General features: G+C 41.0%; 3 protein-coding genes across 4 annotated transcripts; 2 read left to right on the top strand and 1 right to left on the bottom strand.

Moving 5' to 3' along the window:
* Positions 1–737: 737 nt before the first annotated feature.
* On the top strand, positions 738–8823 carry zbed4 (zinc finger, BED-type containing 4). 2 transcript variants are annotated; one of them, XM_083934947.1, is made up of 3 exons: positions 738–852; positions 4052–4286; positions 4485–8823. In XM_083934947.1, exons 2-3 carry the CDS (start codon positions 4245–4247, stop codon positions 8031–8033), a joined length of 3591 nt encoding a protein of 1196 aa, XP_083791073.1. In that variant the 5' UTR covers positions 738–852; positions 4052–4244; the 3' UTR covers positions 8034–8823. The 2 variants fall into 2 exon arrangements, with proteins under 2 accessions (XP_083791073.1, XP_083791072.1); XM_083934946.1 differs by having other exon boundaries at positions 4052–8823.
* A 153-nt stretch (positions 8824–8976) lies between these two features.
* Positions 8977–13312, bottom strand: alg12 (ALG12 alpha-1,6-mannosyltransferase). The gene is made up of 9 exons (XM_083935340.1): positions 13151–13312; positions 11892–12024; positions 11618–11791; positions 11334–11528; positions 11124–11247; positions 10799–11020; positions 10076–10245; positions 9678–9753; positions 8977–9596 (listed from the first exon to the last, which is right to left on the bottom strand). Exons 1-9 carry the CDS (start codon positions 13307–13309, stop codon positions 9353–9355), a joined length of 1497 nt encoding a protein of 498 aa, XP_083791466.1. The 5' UTR covers positions 13310–13312; the 3' UTR covers positions 8977–9352.
* A 418-nt stretch (positions 13313–13730) lies between these two features.
* Positions 13731–18739, top strand: creld2 (cysteine-rich with EGF-like domains 2; the record flags this gene model as incomplete). Its single annotated transcript, XM_083934891.1, has 10 exons — positions 13731–13983; positions 15097–15179; positions 15593–15703; positions 15895–15986; positions 16419–16595; positions 16720–16818; positions 16925–17008; positions 17141–17236; positions 18255–18395; positions 18681–18739. Exons 1-10 carry the CDS (start codon positions 13837–13839, stop codon positions 18737–18739), a joined length of 1089 nt encoding a protein of 362 aa, XP_083791017.1. The 5' UTR covers positions 13731–13836.
* Between the last annotated feature and the right edge of the window lie 379 nt (positions 18740–19118).

The raw sequence follows: 19118 nt of genomic DNA, 5'->3' as shown, positions 1-19118 counted from the left end.
AATGACAGAATTAACTAAATACTAAAGACACTATACTAAAATACTATTATTTTCATAATAACATATAACATCTTTAAGGGCATGGGGGAAGATATAAGAACACAAGTCCGACCAGAATTGTATTGTGACATTACATTAAATAACAAAAAAAACAGATGGTTTAAACTTTAAAATGTCATCACATCATGCCCACAAAAACACAAGAGCTGTCGACATCCATACATTTTGAAATGAGTCAGTTAACAGGATGTTTTTAGTGAAGAATTTTGAAATGAGTTTCTTTTTCTTTATGAATACAGTATTTTGTGAGGTAAAAAACGTGCTTTTTTCCCAGTCTATCTTCTTAATGAGAGTGCCAATAAAACGTTCCTCGTGGATAAAACCTCTTTTTATCTTGAATTTTTTTGTCTTGTATGTTGATACCATTCACTGGTCACGTGTCATTTCATTAAACTAAGTAAGCCAGGCGGGGCTGCTTTTATCACATAGTTGTTTTCTTGGGAAGGTACAGGAACATGATGACGCGATAAGAAACTCTCATAGGAGAGGACAGCACCATGTTCATCCAAAACAAACAAAATATAAAAAAAATAAATAAATAAAAAAATTGGAATAAAAAAAGAGACATATTCCGTATGACCCCCTCCTCTTCTGAAGACCCTACGCCCGGTGACATCATTAAAAACATGTTCCTTCCGTCCGACGCTGTGTGGAGCTCGAGCTGCTTCGGCCGAACGTGAACTGCTCGCAGACAAAAGCAACAAAGTGAACCCCCCTCTCCGGATCAATCAAATGTGTCATATTTAACTGTTTAGGAGCCGAAACCCAGTGATAACACCGCCGCACTTCACAGTGAGTATTCTGGGCGCATATACGTGTCTGTGGAGGGTTTAATGTGGTTAGGACGTCGTGGTGAGGAGCTGGTCTGATTCGGATCCCGTGTGGTTCGTGTGTTGCCACCACGGCTGGGTTCTGCCTCGCCAGGTTAGCTAGTGTGTCCTGAGTGTGGCCTAGCTGGCAGCTAACCAGCTAGCAGCCGTACTGGGGTCCGGCATGTTACTAAACAGGACCATTACAACTTTAATAAGGTAGTTGTAGATATTGTCTCTAATATTTGGGCTACACTTCCACTTGACGGAAGAAGTGTTGAACCTGTTGTTTTTGTCTGTTTATTAGCCTCGTCGCTAACCTTGTTAGCGTCCGGATAGCCACCGTGGTGTTTACTGATGATGTAGCGTAACTGCCAACAACGTTTATTATAACGTCACATATTGATTGTAAGCATTGTCGGTTCGAGGAATGTGTTTCTGTTGTTCACTGAGGGTACAGCGAACGCCGGTATATGTAGATGAGCCTTTTACAAGTTGGTGTATTATGTGAAGATGAGAGCTAGTCAGCGTTGGCTATTATCTGTCCTCTCGCATCTTCCTGACTAACGTTAGCACGTAAGCCCAACCCGGAAGAACGGTTGTCCCTGCTCTCTTCGGAAATGGCGTAACCATACTTGTTTTTGAAATGCCTACTTAGATAAAATGCAGATACATTTGGTTATGTTGACCATGTTCATGGGGTTAGACTTAAATGAATGAACGATTATTTATATTATGACAGATTATTAGTACATGTTAGACTGCATTCGGGTGATACGTGTGTACTTTGGCACATTCTGTAAGAGTTTGATTCAATTAAATTTTATTTAAAGTGCCAAATCATAGTAAACGTATCTCAAGACACTTTACAAATACAGTCGGTCTAGTCCACACTGACTTATTATTGATTTATAGCGACCTAACAATTCCTGCATGTGCAGAAGCAAGTCGCACTATCGACAATCATAATAATGATAATAATATAGCTTGTGTACTTGGACAAATGTTCTCAGAGCTTCTGTACCTTTTTCCATTCATTCATTCATTCATTCATTCATTCCTAAAACAATTTGTTTATAATCGGGAGATCATTGGGAGACAGCCCTCAGTTACAAAGACATAGAAAACTACACAGAAAGTGAAGCGACACCATCATAAGAATATAGAAAAGGTACTAAACTTTTCTGAAAAAAGAAAAACAAACTGATAAATAGAGTTTGGCTAAAATGTCCAAAATGCACAAGTGAGTAGATTATAAGAAAGTGTTGTATTTTGTTCCACGAGTCAGGTGCACTAGAACTAAAAGCAGTTTTTCCAAGTTCAGACCCAGCCCCGTGGAACATGAAGTAAAAGCCAGTCAGCAGAGCGAGTCTGATAGTGTCCCATCTGAATGACAGAGTAGTTTTGAAAGGTAGGATGGTAGTTTTCTTACATGTAAGTGCATCTTGTGCAGTGTTAACCCTCTCTTCTAGGTCTTGTCTGTATTGTTTGCTCATATATTGTAAAGGTTAAACACATTTTTTGTTAATATATTCCCTTATTTTATGCCATATGTACACTATACTTGATCTTCATGGCATTGGTCTTTAGAAAGTAACACAAAACCTTCTGACATTAGGAAAATAATGGTATTACACACTCTCGGATTCAGTGCAAAGTAAGGCAGAGGTCGTTTAGACCACATTTGACCTGATCCCACAGAAATGTGGTGTACCTGCGATCAAGGTACAGAGAGGTTTGTTAACAAAATACACATCGTATTCACCTAGTTACCAGGTTAGGAAAACCTAGCTTAAATTAATGCAGTCTAATACAACGGCGATGCAATAAAGACTTCTTTTATGAAGATAATTGTATTTTTTTGTTGTTGAACAGTGGTATTTATTCAATTCAATGATCAATCTGAATGATGCAGATCGTGATACTGCTGTATTGTACCAAGAAATGTTGTTTAATATTTTGACCACCCCATTCATATAAATGAGGGAAGACAAAAAAGAATAAGAAACATCTCTCAAGAGAGTATTCTAACCTTCAAAGTAGTCTGTATTGTAGACCTGTTTTAACGGAGTGCATTCATTTTAGGTGGATTGATAAATGTCATACTCTTACATAGTGGGTTTTTTTTGCACACCTGTGCTTTATTATAGGTTTATAGTAGCTTATCTTAATGCCAGCAGCACATAGAATATAAAAAACATGCTGTTCGGCAGTGTCAATGTTTTTAAATATACAATTATTAGTGTTACAAATTGGTATTTGAAAATTCATATCATACAGGAAATTAAAACTCAAAGACTGCTTAGCACTACTCTTACTACCTGCATTATGACAGGATCATCTTTTTGACAGTGTGGTGTGGATATAGTTTTTATAATCTTGTAAGATTGTTTGGGGAAAAATAGTAGTCTGTCTCTACTAACATGAGTCACTAAGTTGGTTCTATTGCAACCAGATAATACCGCCGAGCTGATTTAAGTTATTAGTTTAAAGTTTAACATTTTCAGTTGTGAATAGATCTACTGTACCATGAGGCGGTCATACATAATTAATTGTGATAAGAGAAAAAGGGAGGTGTTGCAGAGCATACAGATACAGACCCAAAACTGAAAATTCTAACTTGTTTTTTGTGGTAAGCACAATGATTCTATTACATAGGAAAATATTTCAAGAAAGAGTTCTACATTTGCGGGGATGAGTAAGTACAGTAGCGTTAACTCAGTTGAGCAATAGTTCTGTGGAAGAAGCTTGGAGAGGGGTTCCTGCTCCTGATTTGCATATGTAAGCTGCACCAGGATCCTGAAAGGGGGGGGCAGGCAGGCTGAAACTGCACATCTAAATGAGACAGTTTAGCCTCACAGCAACTACTTAATACTATGTTCATGCGGTGATTGTCAACTTGCAATTACAGACATTTCCATGTTATTACCACAAATATGCTTTCAAAGGAAAATCAGAGGTCAATACTCGCTATTTATAAAACTTGTTGTTTTTAGGGTTGGGATTTTAACATCTTTTGCTGCCAAACCTTGTGTAAAGAGCCCGTTCAGTCAGTTTTAGAGATAAGAATGAAGGTAAAATGTGATTTCCAGGACTTCTGTGTTATTGCAGTACACCTGTATTACCTGCTGTTTTGGAGTCTTGTTATTTCTGAAGAATTGATATATTTTCTCTCTCTCTAGGCTGTGTGCGGAGAGGTGGGACTACTTCACTCATAAATGGAGGGGGGCAAGCAGGCACAAAGTGTCCCGGACAGCCACACTCACATTACAACACCTGCTTGAGAGTTGCAGTGTTGATGACTACACCTGAAAAGATTGATTACATTTGACAACGCAGACCTGACTAGTCTACAGAAACCCTTGGGCTGCTGCCATGGATGGGGAGGAAGAGGTGTCTCTCACGAGTGATGATATGGTCAGTGAACCTAATGGCTCCATGGAAAGTAAAAAAAGAGAGGCCAAAGGGACCTGCCTGAAAATTGAGGGACAGGATGGTTATGTGTTCAAATCCTACAGCATTACCCCTCATGACGCTGCGGATGCAACGTCACCTGCTTGTTCCTCAATAACACTGGATAAAGACTCTCCCTCTTCTCCCCATTTTTCTCCTCAGGATGACAAACAGTTGCTGACAGAGTCAGACAAAGCAAGTGAGACTGATCCATCTTCTCCCACTCCTTCAAACAAATGCCTAAACACTGATACTGAGGAAACTATGGAGAATGACAACTATGAAAATGGGAATGAAGCAACTCAACATATCAAAGAAGAGCCTGGGGATGCAAATGGAATGGAGGATGAAAGCCAGGATGATGAAAGGCTAGGATTTGGTAGCTCTGTTGGCCCCTTTGTAACTCGAGATGGCGACGAGTATAGTAATTTACTAAGTGGATACACAAGCACCCTTTATGATGTTGCCATGGACGCTGTCACTCAGAGCCTTCTGTCATCCATGAGGAGCAATTCCAACCCAAGGAAAAAATCTCCCGCATGGAATCATTTCTGCATATCACCACGAGACAGTACCAAAGCAATCTGTTTATACTGCATGAAAGAGTTCAGTCGGGGTAAGAATGAGAAAGACCTCAGTACAAGTTGTTTAATGAGGCACGTAAGAAGGGCTCACCCGACTGTGCTTTTACAAGACGGAGCAGACGTATCCTCAAATAATCTGACTAGCTCCCTTGCCTCATCTTTGATACCTCCATCCCCAAACTCACCAAAAAACGGAGACTTGACAAACAATGTTATTTCTTCTGCCTCAAAGAACACTTCACCGTCCACTTCCTCAGCTGAAAATTCAGATCTGTCATCCAAAGAAGTGTTACCCAAAGTCGAACCAAAACTAGAACTGTATGCCAACACTGACACCGTTTGCAGCATGCTCTCATCCTCACATTCCAATGACAACAACCTTGAAGACGTGTCAGACAGTGGGCCCGAGCGCCTCCCTGGGACCCCGAAAAGCTCAAGTTCCCGCCGGAGATCAGCCGTATGGAAACACTTCTACCTGTCTCCTGCTGACAATTCCAAAGCAGTATGTATCCATTGCATGAATGAATTTAGTAGGGGTAAAAATGGGAAGGATCTAGGGACAAGCTGTCTTATTCGTCATATGTGGAGGGCCCACAAAGAGGTTGTCATTGAAGAAAATGGACAGGGCAACCACATTCCCCCACCATATACAAACCCGCCCTCACTACTGTCCCGTGTACAACTACAGGATCCACTGGAAGTAAAAAAAGAATCACCACTTCTTCCATCTTCACCAGAAACCATATCAGATGAATTACCCCAAAGTATGGAGGAAAGCATGGGCATAAAGGTGGAATCTGATGAGGTGATGCACCTGTCAGGGCAGGAATGCTCTCTCAATCTCTCCTTCAAAACTCAGGGGGTGACTACACCCCTAACTTCCTCACCATGTGACCTCTCTGAAGGCCCCAGCCTCAATCAGGATCATTCAGTTTTCCAGCAAAACAAGAAGATCATGAAACGGGTGAAATCTGAAGTGTGGCACCATTTCATAGTGTCGCCAGTTGACCAGTTAAAAGCACTGTGCCGTTACTGTCCATGTGTCATCAGTCGGGGGAAACGGGGCGACTTTGGTACAAGCTGCCTGATGAGGCATCTAATGAGACGCCACCCAGACGTCCTCAAAAACCAAAAAAGCACAGAGGAGAAGGAATCCTTCCCTCATCCCTACACCAATCTCACCACAACAGACGCAGTTTCAACCAAAGAAACTGAGAGCCCTGCCAGTGAGAAAAAGCCACAAACGCTGCCTGTTTTCAGTAAAAAGACGTCAAAACTGTGGAACCATTTCTCCATTTCACCCACTGACCCCACAAAGGTGGTTTGTTTGCACTGTGGCCGCACAATTAGCAGAGGCAAAAAGACTACAAACCTCGGCACAAGCTGCCTCTTTAGGCACATGCAGAGGTTTCATGGACATGTTCTTGAAAGAAACAATAATATCTCAGGTGATGTGCCGTCTGCTGAAATACATGTTAAACAAGAGCTCATGGACACTTCTGTTTATGAAACGGAACAGATTTGTGAGAGGTTTGATGAACACCACCCGGTTGCCAAAAAAATCACCAAACTTATCGCAGAAATGCTCGCATTGGATCTTCAGCCATCAGCTATGGTGGAGAATGCTGGACTTAACAGACTACTAGAGTTCCTCCAGCCTCAGTATTCTCTACCACCTTCTTCTTACTTTACCAGCACTGCCATACCAGATATGTACGAAAGGGTGAAGGACGTTGTGCTGACCCACCTTAAAGAGGCTGAAGGTGGTGTTGTTCACTTCACAACTAGTATTTGGGTCAGTAGCCAGACAAGGGAATACCTGACCCTTACTGCTCACTGGGCAACATACGAGTCAAGTGTCAGACCCCAGGGTCAGGACTTTCACTGCTCTGCTCTCCTAAGTGTCTCTCAAATAGACTGTGATCACGATATGCATGACATCCCAAAGCAGCTCGAGTATCTGTGGGAGTCTTGGATCACTTCATCAGGGCTGAAAAAGGGGTTCACTGTAACTGATAACACCAACATCGGAAACACCTTGGAGGACCACGGCCATGTCACCATGCAGTGTTTTGGACACACGATAGACCTCATTGTTAGCGAAGCCATAAAGAGCCAGAGAATGGTTCAGAACCTTTTGAGTATTGCACGAAAGATCTGTGAACGTGTGCACCGCTCAGCAAAGGCCAAGGAGAAGCTGGCTGAGCTCCAGAGGGTCCACCAGCTGCCAGAGAACCCACTGATCCAGGATGTTCCTTCCAAATGGAGAACTTCCTTTTTCATGCTGGAGCGGCTGGTGGAACAGCAGAAAGCCATCGACGAGATGTCGATTGAGTGCAATTTCAGGGAAATTATCAGCTGCGATCAGTGGGAGGTGATGCTGTCGGTCTGCAATGCACTGAAACCTTTTGAAGTGGCCTGCAGGGAGATGAGCAACCGCACTGCCACTCTTGGACAAGTGATACCACTCATTCACATCCTCAATAGAAAGATAGACCTGCTGTTTGACGAAACTGTGGGTATAGACACGATGCTCAAGTCTCTAAAGGAAGCCATGGTGAGCAAAATGTCCATGACGCTGCACGACCCACGATACACCTGGGCGACCATGCTGGACCCACGATACAAGACTTCGTTGTTCACAGAGGAAGAAGCTGAGCGATGTAAGCAAGATCTGATCCAGGAGCTAGACTTGTCCTCTTCTACCTCAGTTGCAGTTAAGCCTCCACTCCCCAATGGCTGCAACGAGGCCCCCGGTTCAGCCAACACCTCCCACCCAAACAAGGACAACCTCTGGTCCCTAATGGCTGACATCCGACAAAAGATAAAACACGAGGAGAAGCCAAAGTCCTCAGAGCTGGCAGTGCTGGAGTACCTTGAGGAAGACATACTTGATCAAAGCTGTGACCCCCTCGACTATTGGAACCTGAAAAAGTTCCTGTGGCCTGACCTTGCCAAAGCAGCCGCCCGTTACGTGGGCTGCCCTCCCAGCATCGTTCCAGCAGAGACACTGTTCAGCACGGCAAGTGTCAACTGTGCCCTAAATCAGTCCCGGCCTTTACTGGAAAACATGGAGGGTCTGCTGTTCCTCAAGGTCAACCTCCCTCTGATCTATTTTCAGTACTGATTATTGTTGAGCATTAACTTGCAAACCCTTTATCAAGGACCAAGTTGCATAGCTGTGAAATGTTTGTTTGTTTTTTCTCGGTTGGGCAAAATGTAAAATATCGATTTATACACTGATTGATTCTCACTGAAAAGGCCAGATTTGGAGGTTTTATTTTATTCCGTGTACTACTGTTAAACACTTTGGAGCTGTTGTGATGAAAAGTCTCAGTCAAAAGTGTATCAGGGAGGGAGGGTTTTTCTAGCTGTAGGGGTTGGTGATTATGTGTTTGCTTGTAAATCAATGTTTTTTTTTATTTTCATTTTCTGTGTCTACTCTCTCCTTGTGCCTTATCCAAAACTACTTCAGGTCAAAATGCTGTAAATATTTTTTGTTAAATTGCGCAGATCACGTCAGGATGCTTTCTGATCATTGTGTATTAAAGATAGATGCCGAGTTGTCTGCTGAATGGAAAAGCATGGCCCAAAAATAAATGCTGTGACTGAGAGATGTTTTAAGTTAATGTTATTTAATTTTCATTGTGAATTTGTGGCTCATGGTACTGTCATTTAGAAGTAGATCCTTTTTTTTTTGTACTTCCTGAAATTGTTTTTTAATAAGATCATGTATAATATTACTGTATTTTCAGAATAAGCAGTTTGTTTGGAATATACGATTTGTCTCTTAAGCACAATTTAAGTTTATGTCCAGGGGATTAAATTATGGGTTTTATTATTGAGTAAAACAATGTACTGTACATTTTTATATAAAATGACTTCTGAACCTAATTTGATAAATGTCTTAGCATTGAGACTGGAACCATGCAAATTTTGTGGTCATTTTTAAAATAAAGGTTTTCCTTATGCAATATCGCAGAGCTTTTTCTTTGGTTTGCAATCAAGAGAAATGTTTTGATGTAAAGACCACAGAGCTGTTATGTGCAGGCTTTAAACAAAAGTCCAATTTAGGAATCTGGTTTCTTTCACTAGTTTCAGCTTTATTCAATTATAAAATCTATCAAAACAAATAAGTAAAAAAAAAAAAAAATACAAAGCCGTCTGTAAATTGTGTCATAGTTTCTCCGCTACAAAAAAACAGTGAATTCTTTCATTGCTGCTCATGGAAAACTCAGAAGAGAAGAGAGAACTATTTTAAACCTCAAAAGATTTATGACTTTGGTAGCACATATCCGCAGATGATCTGTAAAGGATAGCTGGTAGATCTGTTCTTTTCCTACCAATAACAGTCCATTTTATGGATTATAACCTTTGAGATTTTTCGTTTTGGTCACACTTGGTCCTTTGGTCACGACGAAACATCTTAATCCAGTCCTGTTAGAGTCACTGTTTTCGTTGTTTGGTTGCAGTCTTTCTCTCCATGAGCACAGCTTTTCTCTGTAATCGCACACTGACGGGCGGAAAGTTAAACATGTTGAAGGCAATGTTGCTGTAACCTTCAATAAAGGCCAGAGGCTGATGGGTGTCCTGGAGTAGTTGTATTTTTGTGACATTAGCCTCCATCAGTAGGTGAGAGTACTTTTTAATGTCAGGATTCATAAGGCTCAGGTCTTCACGTTTGTCATATCTGTAAAAAAAAAATAGAATTGATTACATTATAATATTTGGTACATTATGTTTTGACTTTTCAGTTCAAAAATACACCAACCTCCAGTTTCTGTTCTGCTCTAAGAAGCGAGATACTCCAGTCTCAGCAGCATAGGTGTCAATATGAACAAAGACATCTGAGGGGACAAAGGCATTTTGTAACAATGTGAAACCAATGTTCTCTCCACAAAACCTTTTATTCATGCATTAAATAAATGATTATGTTAGCATACAGAGAAGGCAACGAAACCAATGAATCATATGGTTTGGATACATGTCCACATACATTTAGTTTAGCTGACTTGCACGGCATAAAAAAAAGTATACTACGTGCACATATGATCCACATTTTCAATAGATCTTAAATTCATGTCTCGTTTTTAGCCCTTATAGGTTACAAGAACTGATAGTGTTTCAGAAACTCCCTGCAAATAAAAATGTGCTGAAAGTGATTCCAACCTGCTGTGACTGGCAACAGTCTGTGTAGCTCCTGCATTCCTCTGCCCCCTGGGTAGTTATGGTAGGAAACATGGAGACTAATCCCGGAGTATGCTGCATTGGTCAACAGCTGGCCAACCACAACCGCAGAGCCCAGTTTATACATCCAGGATTTCTGGTAGTTGCACAAACTGAAGCACAGAGGAAAAAAAGAAGTCTCAACACTCTTACACTGTTGACCAAAGATGTCTTTCTTGTGATGTCACTAAGACAGATGTCCGTCCTCCACAGAGCTGGGTCTGTCTGACGTTCCTGCCTGTAATAGGGAAGGTTTTCGTTGCCACCGTACTGCTAATGTAAATTTGATCATTTAATTAAAACAAGAAATGACCATCGACAGCTTTTCCACTCAGCTTCTCTGTGGATTCTGCTCTCTCTCTGTGATCGCTGCAAGTCCTTTCTGCAGCAACCTATTTTAATGACTCACTATACTATTACTTTTTATTAACGGGGACCTTATGATTACCTTATTTAAGATTGTTTTTCACCAAACAATTATGTTGTCCATCCTATCTATGATGCAAAACTGTATTTGTTTCCTGACAAAATAATTCCAGTAACTTTCAATTAAAAAGTTTTAAGCATATTTCGATGAGCATCGGGATAATATCCTGAATCGCAATTATTTTGGCAAAGATAATATAGATACAGATAATAATTTTCATATCACACGTTCTGACTTACATGAAAGAACAGCCTCTGGCAGCCACCAAGTTGAACACAGCGAAAGTGTATATGATGAAGCGCAGCTCCTTGTGGGGCAGCAGCGAGTAGATGAGGATGAAGCCGACAGTGGGTAGCAGCAGCAGCCTCATCCGTCTGTCGAGGAGGCCGAGGGGGACGAAAAGCAGCGTGCAGCCCAGTGCGCGGGGTACGGCGGAGTAAAAGTACCACAGAAAGGGAGAGGTTTACTGGGGAGAAGAGAGTCAAGGAGAACTGCAGGGTGGAGATCGTCCTTGATAATTTTCATAAGGAAAAAGTAAGTGCACACATAAAAGTGGGAGTGTACTCGGGCAAATAAAAGGATATTCCCCAGTTTGAGCTTTTGTTGAGGAATGTGTTGTACCACAATACCTGACCTTCAGGCCACAACAACTTCCTCCAAAAGAAGGTGTCAATGGCCACCGTCATAGCTGTAAAAGACACAAGGAAGACAAAGAATAAGCTATTTATCATTTGTTGAGTGTGTACAATCATATACCGTACATTCACTACTCACCCAGTGACAAGACCCCAGCAGGAACAGCATAGTAAAGCAGCCGCAGCAGTCCCAGCTTCCTGCTCAACAGTGATATCAGTAACATGAGACCCAGGAAGATGCAGACCTCTGACCGGAACACAATGATGACTAAAGCAGAGAGGCTGATGAACCGGCCATATTTCTGTGCCATCCAGGATGTAAATGCTACCAGAACTGAGGAGGAAAAAAAAACACGGCCATCATGTAGATTTACTCACTTATTAAGGAATCCAGAGGTGTGATGATTATTACCCGTGTATTACCTATTGGCAGTGCAAATACATTAGGGAGCGTCCTGGTGCTGTAAAACATTAGGTGGAACTGAGAAGCGCACGTCAGACAGAAGAGCACCGCAACCGTGGAGCCAAACTGCCTCCTCACCTCCTTCTGCATGTGCCACAGAGCGCCGACACTACACAGTCCCAGGGAAGCTCGGACTGCACAGAACACGCCAAGAGAATGCATTTGTTGAAACTGCTTAAAACTACATCAGTGGATTGGAAAAAGTGTAAATTAGTTCCAAAATTAGTGTTTTACCCATCAGCTGTGTGTAGAATTTGGGTGCATCCAGCAGAGAGGACAGAAATACAACAGGGGAGCTGAGCACAGAGAGGAACAGGGGGCCAAGGAAGGTCCGTGGCACCACACCAGGGAACGCGTGATGGTCATACTGAAAGACAGCACAGGCTCTGGTCTAAATAACACTAATACAGCCAGACCTTCAAATGGCAGTTGGTAACTTATATAAAAAATATATGTTTTTGTCATATTTTGCTCAAGTTGTCACATGACATAATCTGTGAAAAAAGAAGAGGTAGAGGAACATTTTTCTCATATTATCTGTCTCATGTACGACTTTCAGGACCTATTGATAGTTTTATAAAATATGACAAAAAGCTAAGTTACCCACAGTAGCTTTTATACAGCTTAACTGGACTGGAGTTTGCCCAGTTGCTGTGGAACTGCAGATGTTAAAATGTGTATTGTTTTGTCATGAAAACAGCATTGGAGGCTACTCAATGAATCTCGCGCTGATTGTTTTCTCACTTCTTCTGATATTTTGATAATTATGTACAGTATATTACTCATCATTTGTACAAAATCAATATCACATACTGAAGGTACTGTAGTATGACTTAATGTAGGATTTAATATTAAAACTACTGAAGTGTATTTTTTGGGGCTATACACATTTTTGTTTCAAATATGAAATGTACATCTTAGATAATACAGTAATTATGCAGCATACTTTTTTTTTTTAAGCAGAACGACTGCATTTTATACTTATATTAATTATAGTTAATAGCAGAAATAATTCAGAATTAACCTCACCGGCTACACAATGCTTCTGTAAACAGTACAATCCTACTCGTGATGTATTGCATATGAATGTATCAAAAATCAATTCAATGAAACGTAACCCTCTTTGGGACTGTCAGGGATTGCTACATTATACTGCACTGTACCTTTTATTACCTGTCGTTCAAATTTTCTATTTTTTCATATTATTTTAACTGATTGTCATTTTATATCTACATGTTAATTTATATGTCTTTCTTTCTATGGCTTTTAATGCTACATGTAAAGCACTTTGAATCCTGTGCTGTACAAATAAACGTGCCCTGCCTTGCCTTACATTAAAACAATTGTTAAAACTGCGAAGCTCTGAAATACAAACTGTGCTGTCTGTATGGTTTGTGTAACGTATTCTTAATAATAATGTTATTCCCTGGTGCTGTGCATAGTCAGCTTGTAAGCACAGTTAGTACCAGCATCACCTGATGACACCTTCTTACCTTGTCAAAGTCAAGTCTGTGATACAAGATGTCGTGCGCCGCCTGTAAATTAAAGCTCTCCTCGACTTTAGTGAACGGACACACTAATAAATGCAAAAGGGCCACAGCTGTTAACAAAAACAGCAGTGGGAACCCTAAAACATCCCTCTTTTCAGCCATGACAGCTGAACCATATTCACTTCCGGTCAAGACAGGAAGTGAACTACGCATATCGCTAATAATGTTGACGTTTTTTTCTCTAATTATGGAGGGGGGGATTATGTTTTTATAACAAATCTCTATAACGTCACCCAGAAGGAAAAATAAATTATTTTAAATATTACTACTAAAAAAATCCAGAATTTTCCACGTGTGATATTAGCTTTTTTTTGTCCCGCGCGTGGCGGCCTGTGATTGGTTGTTCATTTGTTTGACAGCATATCCGAACCAATCAGCTCAAGCCACAATTCGAACCATGAAGCTGACGCGGAAATCTAAAAGCACATAGGTTTTTTTTTTTCTACAACCGGCATGTAAATACCACGAAATACCACTTTGTTGCGCTTTGCATAGATAACGCCAACTTCTATTTAATGTTAGGAACAGCTCATTTAGATTTGTCCGAACCGTGCAGCAATTTAATATTAGCGGAAAGCTTAAGCGTGTGTCCTGATATGAAACTGTGTCTGAATTGATCTGCTGCTGAGATGCTGTCCACCGGTCCACAACTGCGGCTGCTGCGACGTCTATTGTTTATTGTAACTCTTGTTTTATTGTTCCAAGTTACCGACGCCAAGAGAGATTTCAAAAGCGCCTGTTCTACATGTCAGAAAATCACTGATAACTTCAGCAAGGTAATAGAACATTATGAAACCTCTACTTTGTGTTGTTGTTGGTCATTCAGAGGCGATTCTAGAGTCTGTTGGGGCCCTTGGCAAGAATTCACAAGGGGGCCTCGAACCATAGCTCATCACCATTTTGTGTAATGTAAACATTTATTTTTTTTAAAGTGCATATCTTAGTTGTCATTAAAGGCTAAATATGTAGAATCTTTATCAAAAGCTATATTTAAGAAACAATAATACACCTACAGAATGAAAGTATTGCTTTTCCATTAAAAAAAATATTTAGTCTGATTTAACGAAATGTATATTTTTTACAGGTTTAAATTGTACCTGCCAACAGTGGCAGGCATTGCGGGGTCAGGGTTGCTACTGTAGGCTGGCACTGGGTCAAATGGAGTGTGCCAAACCTACGCTATTTGTCCCACTAGCTGAGTGATCAGAGACGGGCAAAAACGAGATACTGAGTTAAAGGAGTTCAAGTTGCATTAAAACACACGCCGAAATGGCTACGTTTCTCCCTGACCCTTTAGCTAACTTTCATGTTTACTTAGCTGTAACGGCTAACGGTAACTGTCAGTCATACTCCTCTGCAATACTTGTTTTTATGGCTCAATTTGCTGAAGGGGATGGGTTCAAACAAGCTCAAACAGACTCCGGCCCCCTGTAGGCTACTGGGCCGGGTCTGACGAACCTGGCAACGTGAGTGGTGGAATTATTTTCTGTTCTGCGATCTAATATCTAATGTTCAACCTTTTAAGCTTGTTTAAATCAAATCATGCACATCACTGGGGGGGGGGATAAATAATTTAAAAAAAAACTTCAACGAGAGTAGGTGGAGTCAGTTGTGGCCCCCCTTAGGGAGGTCAGGTCTCCAACTGTCATTTCAAACTTTGTGCACCGTCACTGCTGTAGTTTAAAGTTTGTCAGCCCTGGGGGGTGAGGTGGGGGGGTTGCCAAGCGGCACCGCCGTGGTTACTATTTTCATAACGTGCTCTTTTGTTTGTTGGTGTGAATGTTTCCTGCCATCCTAAATGGTGCCAAATGTCCGAGACGTCTTATTGCACACCCTTTCCTGTTTCTTTCTGTACAAACAGTGACACTATTTTATTTTTTGTATTTTAGGGCTTTGACAGAACAGCTAAGCAGAACTTTGGCGGAGGCAACACAGCCTGGGAGGAGAGAAAACTGTCTAAATATGAGACCAGGTAAGACCGAGCCAAAGAGCCATCCTGTCATGTCTAGGTCACCCTGCCACAGAATCCATTCATCAGAGCTGTTTGCTGTTCAAACAGGACTGCTGGCTGGTGTACTTGGCACAAGAAGCTTATCATAGTTCTCGATAAGCAGCACGCAGTTGAATTTATAGTTGACTTTGTGGCTAGGTGACTGGTAGCATATGCAAACTTTCAAACTTCAGCATTTGGCAGGTGTAGGGGTTTACTCTGACACTCTTGCGAGGCCTACCATAAGTGACACTTTGTTTTCCTGCATTTACACAAACCTACTCAACAAACACTTTCTGTTTTATCACACGGTTTATGTTGTGGCACATTCGTACCCCCACCCCCCTTTTTTTTTTTTTGTATTCTATCCATTGGTCTCGCTGCTTCCTTTACAGCGAAATCCGTCTGATGGAAATCGTGGAGGGTCTGTGTGATAGCAGCAGCTTCGAGTGCAACCACATGTTAGAGGAGCACGAAGACCATTTTGAGACTTGGTGGTTTAAGAGGTGGGTGTTTGTTGGCTAATGCAGATATTGTCAATGGCAAGTTGGTTGGATTTCAACTCAATTTCACAACACTACGATTAAATACAGCCACATAGACATATTGATGCCCTGCCAGCACGTTAGGCACATTTGTGCATTAAAAATTTGTTCACACCTCTTCTCTTCGTGTTTTGTTTCCTGTTGCAATACAGGAAAACAAAACATCCAGATCTGCATAAATGGTTCTGCATCGACACCATCAAAGTGTGCTGTCCAAAGGGAACATTTGGACTGGACTGCAATGGTGAGGAAATGGGACAGCACTTACGTGTATTGTGTAGATTGGTTCTGTGTCTGACAGGCTAGATATACTGTGGCTAAAAACAAACAAACATATTTAAAAAATAACCCTGAGAACTTACAATGGCGTATTAGCGCCAAGTATGAATGAAAAAAAATGGACCCAGGGGAGGGGGTAGATATTTCAAAAATAAAGTTGCAGATTTAGGAGATTAAAAAGTAGCAAATCTACGAGAAAAAAAGTTGCAGATTTAGGAGATTCAAAGTAGCAAATCTATGAGAAAAAAGTCACAGATATATGAGATTCAAAGTTGGAAAAAGACATTTAAAAAAATCTGTAATTATAATTTTTTTTTTCATACTTAGCCCTGATACGGCGTCATACGAACCTGATGTCAAAAGTGATCAAATATTTCTGATTTTTATTTTGTTGAAGCCTGTGTGGGAGGCTCTGACAGACCTTGTCATGGAAACGGAATGTGCGATGGCGACGGGACCCGCGGAGGGAACGGAAAGTGCAGCTGTGACCACGGTTACGAAGGGGAGTTCTGCCTGGACTGCATCGACGGCTACTTCAACGAAGTGAGGAACGACACATTCTCTCTGTGCACAGGTACACTTGAACACAGATGAAACAAACAAGCACCTGCTGTTGTATCACCATCTTCTTCCTGTGACACATAATTGATACATATCATCATATATATATATATTAAATCTTAAACCTCTTCCTGCAGAATGCGACTCCACCTGCAAAACCTGCAATGGAGCAACCAATCAGGACTGTGATGAGTGCAAAGAAGGCTGGGAGGAGGATGACCAGGAAGCATGTGTCGGTGAGATCCAGTAAAAAGTAACCGTGTAGCCACAGGGATAAAAGCAAATACTTGGTCTGCAAACACCAGTGTCTACCTCAAAATAAGCCCATCTCGTTTGTTGCAGATGTAAACGAGTGCTCCACAGACCCTTCTCCATGTGAAGAGGATCAATACTGCCTTAACACAGAAGGCTCCTACACCTGCAAGGGTAATTAGAGATTCGGACAAAATAACTACTGCATAGTATAATCTAGCGAGCGTAATGTGTACTTCTGCTATCACATATACAATTCCCAAACCCAGTGTTGCTTGTAAAAATGTTTCACTTTGTCCTTCGCAGACTGTGACAAAGTGTGCTCCGGCTGCACTGGAGCCGGACCTGACAAGTGCAAGGCTTGTGCTAGCGGGTACCAAGACACTGAGGGTACCTGCATAGGTATGATGTAAATCATTTACGATTCAAAGGGTTTCACTCCTTTTTTTAAATGTATATCAATTGTAGAGGAATGTGTGCGGAGAATACCAAAAACAGATGTACTATAAATTGTTATGCTGTTTTAAAAAAAAATCAGTATTTATTCAACTTGTTTTTGTAATTACACAGAAGTCCATAATACTATTTATTAAAACATTTAGCCAGTGTTGCTCAAACAACAGTTAAAGCACTTCACGGAGGGACTATTTTCGGTTGCGGACTGATTTATATGTGCTAGTAAGTATTTATGGCACCAGGATAGTACATGTGATCACACCAAGATAAACTGGAGGATATAATGAAGTCACCCAGTGCGACAGTTTACTTTGGACAAATGTGTGGCTGTGTGGCTTAGAGGAATAAGAAACTGTGCCTTTTTTAAATGAGCTGTTAGCACTTCTGTACTGTTGTGATGTCACAACTGTACTATCTATAGGTAGAAAGTGCTGCTACAGTGCTGTTACAGTCATTCTCCGGCTGCAATGACAGTGGAGAGACACAGAGAAGGAAGACCAAGAAACACCAATCAGAGCAGGCTTTTTCGGGATGCGGGACAGGCACTAAAACGTGTTCCAGACAGAGGGTGAATACAGGTATATTCAGACAGACCGTATGAGGGAGAAAAAAATTGTTTTTGAACATTAAAGTGTGCTAGTAGAAACCCAAAATACAAGTATAAATCTGAAAATGAACATACTGTAATATGGGACCTTCTAATGGAGTTAGAATATCATCAGACTTATCCTGTTAAATTTTGTTAGTTCGTCTTCTTCCTTCTGTATCCTGTTGGTGATTTTAACAGTGTGCGTGTCCAGAAGGAGAAATCTCTGCCTTTCATATTTTTTGCTTTTATGACATTGTCTTCGTCACAGTAAACATGTTGCCACATATTGGTGATGAAAGCTTTCTGTCAGGGGGTGACACCATCAGAAGAGAGAACTTTGTTTCAGTCAAGTTCAGCCAGTGTTGTGTTTTCCAGATATCGACGAGTGTTCCCAACCCGAGTCCGTATGCACCAAGGAGCACGAGCAGTGTGTCAACACTGAAGGCAGCCACGAGTGCATCTGCTCGAGTGGATATGAGGAACAAGATGGAGAGTGTGTCCAAACGCAACAGCCAGGTAAGGGTTAGTGTTGGATTAAGCGCTGGTTTCATATGATTTGGGTCTCTACAGATTATGTTTATTAGCTGTAGCCCTTTTTATATTTCATCAACAGAAAGTTTACATTGCCCACTACAAAGTTAAGTGATTCTGCGTCCTATAAAACCCATTAAAGTATCATTTGGCTGTACTCCATTACGATTAGGTTTCACAATAATATTAACAATATTGGATGGGAATGTATAAGACTATTCCTTTTTGACAGTATTATTTATTATTTTTTCATGTTTTCATTCTTATCAGAAAAAGAGGAGGAGTCAGAGGCATCTGAGACAACCACAAGTCTACGCGGTGAGCTTTGATGTAGAAACCAATGGGAGCGAAGAACGGTTGAAATTTCTGCACATCTGAAGCTGCCCATATTTTTTAAATCATCAATGACATGCACTTAATGTACCAGCTGCACTTTAAACCAACAAAAGCTGGGAAGACAGTGTTTTCCAGCGCTGGAACGTGGATTAAAGGACAAAAAACAGAGACATTTTATGCTCTCGCCCGTTTCTCTGGCGCGCTCAAATTACCACTTGTCGTCTTTATTTGTTGTACGGTTTTAAAACTGAAGGTGTTAAATAAAGGTGAATTATGTTGAATTTAAGAAACACTAAATGTGTGTATTGTCTTGTACAGTTTGTCTGTTTTTATTTTTGAGGAGCAAATGTAGTGAAGTGGATTCAAATTAGG

The sequence above is a fragment of the Echiichthys vipera genome, assembly GCF_963691815.1.
Source record: "Echiichthys vipera genome assembly, chromosome: 20".
NCBI lineage: Eukaryota > Metazoa > Chordata > Actinopteri > Perciformes > Trachinidae > Echiichthys > Echiichthys vipera.
The sequence above is the reverse complement of the archived record's forward strand: the minus strand, read 5'-3'. Positions and strand labels throughout refer to the sequence as shown.

Bases quoted from the DNA above. Each gene is read 5' to 3' on its own strand.
- alg12 (XM_083935340.1), bottom strand. From the start codon at position 13,309: ATGGCTGAAAAGAGGGATGTTTTAGGGTTCCCACTGCTGTTTTTGTTA. The intron at 12,025-13,150 runs GTAAGAAGGTGT...GCTGTCTTTCAG, and splicing joins ACAGACTTGACTTTGACAAG to TATGACCATCACGCGTTCCC. The intron at 11,529-11,617 runs GTAATACACGGG...TTTCCTCCTCAG, and splicing joins TGTATTTGCACTGCCAATAG to TTCTGGTAGCATTTACATCC.
- zbed4 (XM_083934946.1), top strand. From the start codon at position 4,245: ATGGATGGGGAGGAAGAGGTGTCTCTCACGAGTGATGATATGGTCAGT.